This window comes from Trichogramma pretiosum, unplaced genomic scaffold, assembly GCF_000599845.2.
Source record: "Trichogramma pretiosum strain Unisexual culture from Peru unplaced genomic scaffold, Tpre_2.0 scaffold25, whole genome shotgun sequence".
Lineage (NCBI taxonomy): Eukaryota > Metazoa > Arthropoda > Insecta > Hymenoptera > Trichogrammatidae > Trichogramma > Trichogramma pretiosum.
Genome location: NW_019641621.1, coordinates 394,425 through 408,801, shown reverse-complemented (window position 1 = coordinate 408,801; position 14,377 = coordinate 394,425). Strand labels below are relative to the sequence as shown.

Genomic DNA, 14,377 nt, shown 5'->3' with positions numbered 1-14,377 from the left:
GTAAATGTAAAAAGCTCCCTTTTATTCACCGTACATCCTCGAAGAAGATATTAATTTAAATCGAGTTACATCTTACGAGTTTATTGCAGTTACTGCGAGGAAATTTTCATTCAACTCGCCCCAGCTATAGCTCGTTTTCTTTACAAAGTCGCGAAAATAGAACGCGAAATAAAGAATCATTCGAAAAGTTGGATTTTTTTATTTGAATAAAAATCCTTCTCGGTATCTCTCGATGACGTTCCGGATATCGACGTCGATTGCGCGCCCTGCACAGCTTGATAACGCGCGCGCGCGCCCATATAGCTCGTAAATTAATATTTTTCAAAGTACGTTGTATATTATACGATCGGAGGGGTATTGAAAATACTCTCGGTACCATTGTCAACGACGAAGACGACGACGACGAGGACGACCATTTCCTACAAGTCAATTCTCAACTGAGAATGTTAATAAAAAAAAAAGGGTCGAATCTCGCGATCTTTGCGAGATCGAGAACGCTTCTCTCTTTTTTTCCAATTCTGCGTTTTCGTACTTCACGGTTTTATATTGATTTTTTTTTCCTCGTCATCTCGTATATAAGTTCAATGAAAAATCCGGCGAGATAATGGAAAAAAAAAATCTCCGAGTTTACATTATCGAAAAATTGAATAATATCGAATTTTCTCCGTTACGACTCGCGCGCAGACAATCGCGAGAAAAAAAGACAGACGGACAGACGGACGTGCCTTTAGTTTGTTTGCTTTGCCGCGTACACTTTCAAGGGTTGAAAAGATAAAAGCACACTCGCGCACACATGCACGCGCGCGAGGTTAAAAGGCTATCGTAATTTCTCGGTAAACACGTCAATTAAGTTGATGTAACGTTTTTATCATCGCTGTTTCTTTTTACTATACATAGGTTCGACGAGCATTGCACAGACTGCAGGAGACCTTGGCCCAGGTGGAAAAGAACACGGTGGCGCTGCAGACGAACGCGGCGTCGGTCAGCGAGGAGGTCGACGAGATCTATCGCAGGCTGAACAAGGCCCTCAAAGACCGCACCGAGGTGCTGAGGTGCGAGATCGATCGTTACTTGGGCCAGGAACTGAAGAGCCTGATACACCTGAAGGAGAATCTCGAGCAGGAGATCGCCAACATACAGAGCAATTGCGACCTGGCCGATCAGCACATCAACGAGAACGTGCCCTGGGACGACAACGAGCTGCTGGACACCAAGGAGCTGTTTTTGAGGACCCTCGAGTTCATCAGGTATATAAGTCAGCTCGATACACACACGTACACATTTACCCTCGAATGGATCGCGTTTCGTGTATACGTACGTTTAATTGCCGCCACTCACTCGCTCTATTTCTCGGATAAAAGCTTTCGATCGCGCGCGATGCACTTAGAGAGAGGAGCTTGCGAGAGGAAAAATGCTCGCGCTCGATCGATGTATCCCTAGCCCGATTTAGCAGTATCTACTTTCGAGGAAACAATTTACGATCGGAATATTTTCAGATCCAAATTATTGTTAAATCGGTTATTTTAATCGAACGCAACAATCGAGACGAGCTTTTTATAATTATAAGGGATCGAGCGAAAGGAATAAAACGCGAAGCTCGTGTATACAGAGCTTAATGCAACGCGCCTATAAAGATAAACTCACGCGCGCGCCAACAGCCCACCGGTACAGAATCGCATAAATTCTATGTATATATCGCGTACACCTATAACTTTTCTTCTTCTTCTTCTTCTTTTAAATCGTCTAATAAAATGGGTGACGAAAACGTTTAACGATTATACATACACAGTCATATACATAAAATTGTCATTAATAGCCCGCCCCCGCCTTAACGTTCGACCTAATTTATACTCGAAAGAAATGTGTGTTAGACACGCTACGTATATAGGGGGGCTGCTGCTGCTGCAGAATCCATGCCCCCTGCAAGAATATACGTCGTCGCGCTAATCTCACGCGTTGAATTTCTCTCTCTCTCTGTCGGTGAAATGCGAAACGTTGGAAGCAGCATCAGCTCCTTGACCCAGAGAGACAGAGAAACACATACCGAACCCATGGCCCAGATAAGCCTCGCGCGCGTTGATTAAGCCCCTATATAATTCGGGCGATCGGATTACCGCGCTCGCGCCCCTATACTGCATCGTATTCATTCATCGAAAACCCTCTCTGCAAATTTCGCACTCGCCACATTATCATCATTATTATCATCATCGTTATTCTCTTTACAGGAATTTCGAGTACGAGGCCGGCGACTACACGCGCCGCATGCGCTTCGTCATGACGCACGAGCCGAATCAGCTGGTGCTGCACGTAGCCGGCTACGGCGAGCTCAACATCAAGCCCGAGGGCAATACATCGGCGCTGCTGGGCGGCGTCGGTGGCGGCGGTGTCGGCGGCTCGAGCAGCCTCACGGTGCCAGGCAGCGGCGGCTCGCCGGGGCTCATGCGCAGCAAGTCCGACCATCGGCTGGCCTCGCAGTACCGCAGCCAGCAGGACGACGACCGCTCCCATGGCAGGAACCGCTACGTACCCGACTACGAGTGAGTACATCAACAAACTCTTTTTTTATTAATCGTAGAGACGAGAGATAGTTTTGTTGGATACACCTGCGAGTGCGAGCAGCGGTAGTGTGTTTCAATCGCGTTGATGCGTCGAGGCTGCTGCTGCTTAGTACATAGAGATAACAATAAATATAGAGAGATAAAAAGGCGTTTTATCGAGTTCGATATGTGTGTATGTGTGTGCGTGGGGAGGGTATATACATATGTAGAGCAATACCACCGTCGTTGTGTTGTGTTATGATGCCTCGGCGCGCGCGCGCGCGGATCAATATATACACGCAGCCGCCGCCACCACAGCACGGTTGCTTGAACCTTGCGCAGTACAGACCGAGCTTGCAGAAAGCTCGACTTCATCCATCCAGCCAGCGCGCCACTTCCGCGTTTTATATACCTTTTTTTTATTTTACGTGCTCTCTCTCTCTCTCTCTCTCTTCGCGATCTACGTTCGGATTTTTCCGACTCGATCACGAAAAGCAAAAAAAGAAAAGAAAAACACACGACGATTCGTATGATATAAGTACGCGCACGCAAATCTCTCGATGTATTATTGTAATTGGCGTTGACTTTGGTGCTGCGGCGGCAGTAAAATCGATGCTGGCCCTAATCCGCGGCCACCTTCGTACGAGCTGTAGTACGTACACAGGCAGGCAGGCAGCAACACGTCGAATGTCACGAGGGTGGGAGCTTTTTGCACGGCACCGAGTTAGCGAGAAATAAATGCGATCTCGTTAGTCGCGCTTCACCTCGCCTATGCATTTGTCACTTATTGCATGCCTTTGTGTACAAGCGCGCACCTGAACGCTTTTACCTTACCTTGAATTTGCAGAGAGAGATTATGTGTACGAGCGATCAAGTGCAGGGCTGCATTCAAGCACACATGTATATGCGTTGTATGAGAGAGAGATTTTAACAATTGCACGTAGTTCTCGAGCAAGGTAGTGTAAGGGATTAATGATAAAATAGGGGCGGTAAATAAGTTTCGTATGACGAATTAAAAAATTAAAATTGCGTCATACGTATAATTTAATTATAGGGTCTATGTATACATCCAGCTGCTGTACTTTGTTTACATTGAGTGATGAAATTACGGGCGAAAGCTCGAACACTTATCTGGGAGCTTTAATATAAGAGTCTATGACTAAAAGATAATATTTTCTTTCGATGCCTCGTTAGACTACGGTACAAATTACTTTAAATTATACAATCGTCAAGACCATATGTCGAATTGATTATACCGCTCAAATTTGGCACTCGGCAAATATATCAGCTATTACTCGTGTGTATATCGGATCTAGTCGTCTCGTTACTGCTCGCCGAATACATCTATAATATATAATGTATCGTAACGAGGAACTCGAGTTTGCTCCACTTTGAGTTAGGTAAATTGCACGTATACGCGCCTACGTAAATACACGCGGGAACTGTACCGAACCGACGCGTCCTCGGCGCGCGAATAAGCTAATCGAGAAAATTTAATAAACGTTAAATTATGTCTGCGCCTGTCTCTCTTTCTCTTTTGAGCAATGCGCGCGCGTGTGTGGGGGAAAAAAAGCAGGCAGACGTGCGGATAGAGAGAAATGTGAAATAATTGATTTTGACACCCACCCGCGCGCCGTATCGATGTGTAAATACGCGCCTAGCGCGCAACTTTGCCCAATTTGATGGACGGACAGACACAGCAGCGGCAGCGCCACACACGCTGCGACTCTAAATTTACGCGATCGGCACGCGGCTGGCTCTAAGTTTATATGCGCGATTTCGCCAGAGCTTTTTTTTTCATATAAACACGGAGAAGCGTGCAAAATCAATAGATTTCGGGCAGCAGCAGCAGCTTGACTATACAACATGTGCTATGTGTGTGTGTGTGTGTAATGGCATCTCCGCGTATATACACAGCCTTGACCCGCAACGAAAGCTCCAAAAATACATTATCGTACACAGCGAGCCGCGAATCATCATCTTGCACTCTCTCTTATTGCTCATCTTTTCTTTCTTCTTCCATTCCCTTTCTTATTTTCCTTACCACTCCCTCCTCCCAATACTGTAGATACGACACCCCGGAGTACGAAGCGCCTCGGTCGCGTTCCCGCTACCGGTCGCGCTTTATGCGCAATCGGGAAGGCGACGACTCGGACGGCGGCGACGGCAGCGGCGGCCAGAACACGAGCACGACCTCGGGCCGCTCCGGCACGTCGGTGCGCTTTAACGCGCCCAACAGCGGTGGAGGGGATCATCATCATCATCACTCGGCGAGGGAGCATCGGGAGCGCGTGCTCGACACCGAGGACGCCTCGCGCGGCCCGCTCTCCGGCATATTCCGCTTGACCGACTCGCCCAGAGTCATCAAGAAACTCAACGAATGCGAGCGCGCCGGCAAGCGCAAGAAGAGCGAGCAGCAGACAACGCAGCAGCAAGCGGCTGCCGCGGCGGCGGCTAATCAGCCCAAACAACAGGTAAATTATAACTCCAGATTATCGCTATGGTTAGCGTTTATTTATTTTCTTGTTTGAATATAACTTTTCTTTGCGCTCTGCATCGGGCTGTATATACTCGAGTTAAAAACGCGGTTGTTTACAGCCAAACACCGAGACACTGAAGAAATTCGTGCGTGCCCTCGGAAAGAGCTTGACGCCGAATTATCTCGGTATCTGTTTCATGTGCTGGATTTTCGTCGCTTGTGCCAGGGCAACCGATAAATAATAACTACCATTGATTCATTATCATTGTTAAACAAAATCAATCGCATTAATAAACATAGCTTTTTTATTGAAAAATAAATACATGAAATTTTTAATTATTAAATAATTTTTTTTTCTTTTGCATGATTCAGTTTACGATCGCTACCGCTTATTTCCCCATATACATACTTTTCAACAGGTACACAGAGAGAAGCAGAGATCCCCCCAAAAGAAAGAGAAAAATGAAATATAGCCCGCACATTTCTCGTCTAGCTTTTGTCGAGTGTGTCAAGGCCACGACCGAAAACCACTTAGCTCTAGTCTTTCTCTCCCTCCCTCCCTCCCCCGCCATAGAAAAGTAAACACGGTAAAAGTTAGCGCACGATGTTATAACGCCACGACTCGTTTTCTCTAATTTGCTCAGATTCAGCCGGGACAGGGACGCAACAAGAGCAGCACGCCGTTCGTCGGGCGCCAAGTGAGCGAGGACGACGAGATATCGCGCATCAAGAAGCTGAACAAGAACGCGCCGGGTGAGCCGCGTCAACCCACACCAGCGGCAACAGCAGCAGCCGTCCAAGAGAGCTTGGCCGAGCAGGAGAGGCGAGCAGCGACACCGACGAGCACCAGCACGAGTCCGGCCGCCAGGCGTACGACCAGCCGGGAGCGCGACACCGAATTGGCCGAGGAGACGAGTAGCAGCAGCAGCAGAAAGACCCCTTCGAGGTAATCATCGTCGTCGAGCGAGCGAGCGAGCTCCTCTCCCCACTCTCCACGAGAGTAGACGCACACGATACAAAGAGCAGCATGTGCTTTTCGTTTGCTTCGAGCAAACAATCGATCCCCAGACTCTGTTTTTTTTCCTTTCTGTTTGTATATACTGACTTTTACACTTGTGTGCTACAGCCGAAAAACATCGAGCGAGTTGCATGGCAGTGGTACCGGCGGCGTCGCTGGCGGACGCAGCAACTCGTCCGAGTCGACGGGCAGCACCGAGAGCGCCGGCGGCGGTGGCTCGAGCATCAGGAGCACCGGCGCGCCCTTCACCACCGAGGAAATGAAACAAAAGTTCCTGGCGAGATCGCCCCAGAACACGAGCAGCAGTAGCGCGACAGCCGGATCGTTGGGCTCGAATCGCTCGTCACCGGTGACGAGTAGCGCTGCTACCACCGCTACTACACCGAGACCGTTCCAGAGCCGATTTCTAGGTAAATTACGTCTGCGTGCATTTTTCCGTGTGTGAATTTTTTTTTCACTTGAAAATATATATCATTATTAAAAAAACGAAGGAGTATTATCATGCGGCATCGACAAAGGTAGGCGATTTGTACAATTTTTTTTTTGTTTCAACATTATTTCGACTACGATCGTAACGAAATTATAAATACGATAAAAATAGAAAGATGAGCACATGGAAAACTTTTGAGTAATACCAACCGATACCGCCCGTTTCCATACTTAAAAATCTCGAGCTTTTTTTGTCGAAAGCTCGCGCTTTCTTCGCGTTGCACAACGCGTAAAAGACCCCACCACGTGCGCGCGGTTTCAAGGATTTTCGTTTTACGGTATATCACACGCTCAACGCGAGCTTTTTTATCTTTTTGTACAAATTATTTTTTCGATGACGCAATCGAAAGAAATGAATAACGATAATACCGTTGGGTGAGAGAACGGCACACACGAGATCGGCGAGCTACATTGGCATTTGACTTCTGTTTGCGTCCAGGTAATCGGACGACGACACCCACGCCGTCGACCACAACCACTCCAGAAAGCAAAACTAGCAGCAGCAGCAACGGCAGTAGCTCACTGACATCGACACCGGCAGCGGTGTCGAAGAGCCGCAGCGAGGAGGAGGAGGACGACGACGACGAGGAGACGAGCAGCTCGTCCGAGGAGACCGAGTCCGAGAGCGAGGAGGATTCCGAGCCAGAGGCTACGCCGGCGACTCCAACGAGATCGTCCGTACCCTCGTCGCCACTGAGTACCAGCGGTACAGGCGGTGGTGGCTACAAACGCAACGAGTCAGCCATGTCGCGCACCGACATAGGGCCTCTGCTGGCCCGCAGCGCCGAGGCCAGGCGCGGCAGCAAGGAAGACTCGCCGAGCACGAGGCAAGCATCAGCGGCAGATGCGCAGAACGACAGCAACGAATTGTTATTGTCGTCGTCGCCGGCGGCTCTGGACGACGCCCAGGCCGCGCGCGAGAACGAGACTAATCGCAAACTAGAGTCCAAGCGAATTTTCCAAGCCCGAAAGAAGGCCTTTAAGAAAACCGCCGGCAGAGTTGCCATTGGCGTTTGCGAGACTCTCTTTGGCTGATTACTTTCGCTGCTCGCGCGCACCCCGATTGTCCGTGTGTGCGGTGTTGTTGTTTGATGTTGTGATTGCTTGGGTGTTTTGTTGTTTTGTTTTTTTTTTTGGTCCTGAAAATCGGTTGATCCGAATTTCGAGCTTATACATAACGATTAACACAACTATATATATACTTAACGTTTCTTGTGCTGGAACACGCTCTAATTCATAGATAACAAAAAAGACGAAAGAAGAACCTAACCAAATTTATTTATTGAAATTCATAATTGCACGACGGAGTGAAGGGAAAGGATCGCTTGTAAAGACGTATACGAAATTAACCACACGATTACAAGCGATCTTTTTCCGCAAGCTCTCGATCGTGCGCGCTTTTGAACTAAACAGTACAAAATGAAACTGCCAATAAATAACCCTCGGAACCTGAAATATATTAACAAAGTGCGTGAAAATCGATCGAAAAATCTTTTCATTCATTACGTGAAATTATATATATTATAAAAATTATATTATAGATATATAAATTATATATAGATATGAATTATATATATACACGCGCGCGCGCTAAATATTACTAATATAAAAGCGTACATATATTACATTAATCGAATTAATTTGTAAGCTAATTAACAACGTTTGATACGATGTTTAACACTAGATTATGTTACATGCCACAGAATTGCATTTTACATGCATCAAATCTATATGATATATTTACATGTGGGAGAGAGAGGAAGAAAAAAGCAGACGCATGTCGAACGTGGATCCAGGTGTATATTACTTAAAAAGTATCGACCAAAGTATAACGTGATACTGCAGACTGGACAGAAATCGTCGAAAAAAAGAAACTTACTATGATTTTTACTACATTGTGATTGTAAATTATAAATAAGTGGGAAGATGCGAATTTTTTCCCACTCGAACCTATGGTCTAAAACAAAACTACTCTCTTGGTGGTGCTCTTTTTAGAAATCAGATGTACCTTTTTTTAAAAAATCGATGAAAAAGAAAAAACAGAAAAAGAAATATCTGTGCTGCATATATTTCCACGTGCATAAAATACCAAGATGCTTTTTAGTAATATGACTAGGAGACATTGTGAATCATCATCTCTCGTTTATATTTAAACGATACAACGGCAAGCGCATATAAATAGTATTTTGTCCGACGAAAAAGAGAGACGCTATTAACTAATTTTTATAAAAAAAAAGAAGAAATCTAACTTGGTTCCGTTTGACATAGTTTTTAATGCCAATTGTTGTTTTATACGTTCTTTTTTTTAAAAATCACTTTAAGTAATTGTTTTGAAAAAGATATGACTTTAATTTTAACTCTATATAGGTATTTTAAGACTAATTCGAGTCTTAACAATTAGGAAAAATTTTATTCGTGTTATTCCTTTAACAATGGAAACTAATTTGTTCAGTATTATAATTAATCGAAACATATTATATGAATATTAAATATATATATTAGGCTGGTCCTGAATCGACAAGTAGTACTTAATCATGCGTGAATCGCTACATGTATACCAATAATATACTATTTACTAAAAATGGGCTTCACTCCAAATCTCTAAGGATACCATCTAACGAAAAAAACCGTGACGATTTTTCAACGATTAGGAAGTTGTCGCGGTACGAAGTTTCTCGATAGATAATTACGATATTTTTCAATGTTGACGGTCGAGAAGGAGCTCGAGAAAAAGGAATTTATCTTTTTTAGGATACATGGATGATTCACGACTTTGATAGTCGCCAAAGTGTAAAAATAAAAAAATTCGAAATTTATTTTATTATCATTATGTTCAATAAAAATGTTACCTACATGAAATGCCTTTATTTATTCTGCCTCTGTACCAATTACAAGCTGACACGCCTTGTAACATAGAGTAATGATTGTATATCGAAAGTATCGATTGAAAAAAAAAGGAGAAAATTGTGTGCAATATAGATCTATGTATCCTTAGAGACGTACGAGTGATGCCAGAAAAGAAAAAAAAGCTCTATATAAAAGAAAATTATATTTAATATAAATGTTGTTTTTTGGATCATTAACGAACAAAGTATATGTGTATGTGATAATACATAAACATTACGCCTTGGCCAATTCAAACGATTGGCCAGATAATACCTATTTAGCTATAATCGCAGTACACATTGATAAATACTAAGTCACTATATACGTTATATTAATATGTAAACGTGAATACCTGCACATTGATTGTTAAAAAAAAAAGTATTAATTCTATATTATTAAATGAAAATTCATATATATTATCTGTTAACGAAAACGATATACGGAAAAAAAGAAACTATTTTCAACTAATGAAACATAACTGCACAGAAAAAAAATAAACGAATTATCATCAATGATCCATATAGACGAAATGTATAAACGTAAACATATATATAAATACATACTTATCACCTCGGTGCAAATTATTAACAATTGTGATAACGATGTGGAAAAAAAAGTTTAAAACTGTAACAAAAAAAAAAATTGTATTATTTATACGCGAACTCATTCGTAACTCGACATTATGTAAAATAAGTTTGCGGAATAATTGTTTATTATTATAAGTGATTCATTATTCAACAAATGCTATTGTGATAAAAAAATATAGCGCGCTTGAAATGAGTTTGACACATCTAATTATTGATTTCTTCCATTTCTAATCTGCATTTAATTAGTCATTACCGTCTAATTAGTTCATACGATTTTTTCTTTTCCTGTCTCTTAACACGTTTTTAAAAACTCTAATTTCTTTTCATTGCCATCGTCGAAGTTTATTTTTTTTGATTTTGTTTGAAATTTTGTTTTGGCTAATAATTTTTTAACACATTAATTATTAATCATTTTACCCAACAGCAATTATTTTGCATATGAGCAACTTTCAGAGACACACTGAGTGTAAATAAAAATTTCACTCGTCTTTGAAAATTGATCAATCAATTTGAGCCAGAACTAACATCGAGTGAACTGACAACAACAACAACACCAAAAAATCCAAAGATCGGCTCGTTAAACGGCCACCTCAACTTTTTTTCTGTCTGTTTCTTCTCAGCAGCAGGTACGGCACTCCGAGGAGCAGTCCAGCCCAGACAACGACTCCGCCGGCGAGTAGTACCACGGCATCATCGTCATCGGCAGCGGCATCAACGACGACGCCCTCGTCCTCGTCCACGTCGTCGACGTCGACGCCGGGCGGCTACACCAGCAGGTTCGTAACAAGCGACCGCACAATTCACGACTTCGTTTCTAATTCCAGTAATCCCCTGGATCATAACGCTCATTCTAGGGCATTAACTACTACTACTACCGTACGTGACGACAATGATGACGACGACGTTGACGTCGACGAAGACGATGACGACGACGACGCGGACCGCTACGACGACGATAATAACGACGCAATTAATAAAAACGACGCATTAAGTAGTAGTAGCTCTGAATCGTCGTCGTCGTCCACGGCGGACGAGGATAACGACGATAATGACGACGTAGCGAGCGATAGCGATGTCGATAGAAACAAAAAAAGCGAACGGTTGTTGTTGTTGTCCGATGGGGAAGCGGTGGCGGCGGCGGCGTCCTCATCGTCCTCGTCCAGCGTCAGTAGTCAACGCGATAGGCCAGTTGTTGTTGTTCCTAGCGATCTAAAAAACAATGATAATCGTCACGGCGACGTGGACAGTGATCTAACGAGTAATCGTAATAATGATAATTGTTTAAACGCTACTACTGCCAGCAGTGGTAGTGGCGGTTGCGACGACGCGCATCGACTGTTACAAAGCACCCATCAGAGTCGCGAAGAGTTAGCGGGGCTCGATAACGATGACAATAATAATAGCAATAGCGAGAGTGTCGAGAGTTCAGCGGCGGCAGCAGAGAGTAGTAGGCCGTCGGTCGGCGTTAAAATTTTTATCGAGGGCAAACAGTGGACCTCGCTTGAGGACAATAATAACACTATCGCTGACGAGACGAGGAACGAAGACGATGATAATGATGATGATGAGTGGCCAAGGAGACGAAAGCTGGATCGGAATCTGCTGCACGTCGTCCGAGATGATGATGATAGCGATGATGATGATGATGATGACGACGAAGACGACGACAGCGACGAAGACGACCAAGACAGCAATGATGATGATGATGAAGAAGAGAGCGAAGAAGAAGAAGATGAAGAGGATGATGATGATGATGATGACGCGAGCAGTGACGACGACGCCGAAAGCGTCAATAAAACTGTTAGCGAGGATCAAAGAGGTACAAATACCATAACTAACGAAAATAACGTTTTGCACAGTGACAACGATGATAATGACACTGAGAGTAGTAGTGGTGGTAGAAATAGTGACGGGGGGAATAGCAACGACAATAACGTAGACGACGCGTTGTCGTCGTCGTCGCCGAGAACGTCGTCGGTGAGCAGCGACCGAAGTCGCTCGTCCTTCACCAAAGCCGCCATCCTCGTCAAGGATCAGGCGTCGCTGTTCGACGAGAACGGCTGGGTCGTCTCGGACGATCAGCTCGTCACGGACGACGCGCGCTTCGGTAATAACAATAATAATAATAATAAAAGGACGATGGACGACGATGCAAAAAAAAACGAGATTAACAATAATAACGACCGGACCAAAATACGCAATAACGTCGAGACGTTGAGCGGAGGTGGTGGTGGTGGTGTTGCGGCGGTGGAAGGCCGCAGGTGGAGCATAGGCGAAAACGGTTGGGTCATTGTCGTCGATCACGACGACGACGACGACGACGATCGAAAGTCAAGCGGAATGATCGAAGTCGCCGCTAACTCGCCGGAACGGGATGATGACGATGATCACGTAACGACGGCCGATGCTGGTGGTGGTGCTTTGCTGACAGCGTCCTTGTGCGACGGCGCTACTAAGATTAGTAGGAACGATCGCCCCGAGGACGACAATGATTGCGCGACGAACGACGCGAGTTTACCCATGAAAATGGTAACCACCGTACTCTGTGTTTCCGTTCTGTGTTGTAGCGTTCTAATCAATATGTTTATGTGATTGATATTATTATTATTATATACAAAAAAGAAAAAAACAAATAATCGAGACGAAGATATATTTTATATATTGATCGATGAGATCTATGAGCCGTCGGATTGATTACATCTCGCACCGAGAAAACGTCAATTTCTTTTGATTAGCAACTTGTTTATAGAAGCTCGAATTTCAATTGACTTGGGGTTTTTTAATTTTTTATTTTTGCATTGTATTTTATATATAACGGAGAGACAGGCCACGTTGCATTTAAATTGAAACGAAAGCATTTACAGCTACCATGTATCATTTCATTGCATTCCTGAAAATTCCTATATAGTTTCATATTTTAATTTATATTCACATCGTTCAAAATATTAATCCGTCACAATAGCATCATTTATTACCAATCAGTCTTTTGAAATTCGTCTTTTCTGCTTTATTGTCTGATTCATAAGTTATTGTTTTTCAAGCAACCATTATGATTTAGACACATAACGATTTTTTATAAACTTCGTTCCAATCATGAAATTGATAACAGATGAGTTTCATCCAAAAAAGAAAAAAAGAAAAATAAAAATTTGAAAGGCACGCGTTTTGTATTGCCGACTCTAAATAATAATTTGTGGACATCCATTGATTAATTACTGAATAAAGTCTTTATCCTCAATAACATTATTTTTATACTTGGGAAAATCAATTCATTGTGATTTCGATGCTTTGATTAAATCCTTCGATGAAACGCGATCAATAAAAATTGTAAATATTTTGTTTAATTCACGTAGATAATGTCTATATAGTCTTGTAGATGTTTTTCTAAATGTTGATTAATAATTATGTGATTTGACATCCAAAACCACTTTAAACTACCGAAAGACTGTTTTTTTTTCCTTTATTTTTTTAGAATCTGTTTGTTTAAAAAAGTGTTTGTGTTTAATAAAAGAAAAAGTTAAGAAGAGAGCCTAGAGTCTTGTGTGTTACAAACGAGATTAATTACATTCTCAAAAGACGGTTCGACCAAAGTACATTAGAATTTTATTTTAATGTCTCGGCTGAATATTAAAAACATTTATATAATGCTCACGCCCGAAACTACTGGCTACGTAAATATTTTGTACACACGACGAAATTTGCTATGAACATTTTGAACCATCTCTCTCTCTTGCTGGATTGGTAAATAAAGTTAACGTGTCAGTGTTAAACGAGCTTTATTTATTTACCTTTACAAAAACCGTCCTTGATTCTACCGTTCTCTTCTTCTCTTTTTTTTTTCTTTTGTGCAGTCGATTCCACCGCTTATTAAAAATAACCTTCTTTGCTCGTAAAAAAGAAAACGAAGTTACCAAAACGATGACGCGCTAGGCTTGTTTTGCCTTTAAGTACGAAATTTCGAAACTGCGTTGTCAGTCGCCTAGTAAATAATAAATAATAACTAATGCTTATTTGTTAATCAATAACGATCCACACTAACGCCGATTACGATGGAATAATGCTTTTACTCTGTATACCGATGTATTACCACGAACGAATCTTCAAAAAAAAAAATCTGTCATTCACAGAATCTTGCTTTATTAAGACACTAAAAACAAATAGCTTGTGACGTTTGCATAACCACGCAAACACATGTACGTTAAAAAAAATTTGATCAACGTTTTGTTATTTATTCCTTGTTTTTCTTTACTGAAACAAAAAGCTCGCCAACTGTCATTGAGCATTTCTCGCACATTATAGAGATAATGATAATAATCGATCGCTCTTTAGGACGATTTGTAAATCGAAAAGAAATGAAAGAATCACGTTGAAAAGTCATATC

At 42.8% G+C, this 14,377-nt stretch overlaps 1 protein-coding gene across 9 annotated transcripts in view; it reads left to right on the top strand.

Moving 5' to 3' along the window:
* The window catches only part of LOC106654178 (RING finger protein nhl-1), a 37,251-nt gene that overhangs the window by 16,370 nt on the left and 6,504 nt on the right, over positions 1-14,377 (top strand). For 8 of the 9 annotated variants that reach the window (XM_014373922.2, XM_014373921.2, XM_023458870.1 and 5 more), the window contains 7 exons: positions 898-1,247; positions 2,226-2,537; positions 4,606-5,011; positions 5,661-5,962; positions 6,143-6,444; positions 6,963-7,350; positions 10,617-10,772. In XM_014373922.2, coding sequence (XP_014229408.1) covers positions 898-1,247; positions 2,226-2,537; positions 4,606-5,011; positions 5,661-5,962; positions 6,143-6,444; positions 6,963-7,350; positions 10,617-10,772 — 2,216 coding nt within the window. The remainder of the gene's footprint in view (positions 1-897; positions 1,248-2,225; positions 2,538-4,605; positions 5,012-5,660; positions 5,963-6,142; positions 6,445-6,962; positions 7,351-10,616; positions 10,773-14,377) is intronic. The other variant, XM_014373919.2, reaches the window with a different exon arrangement.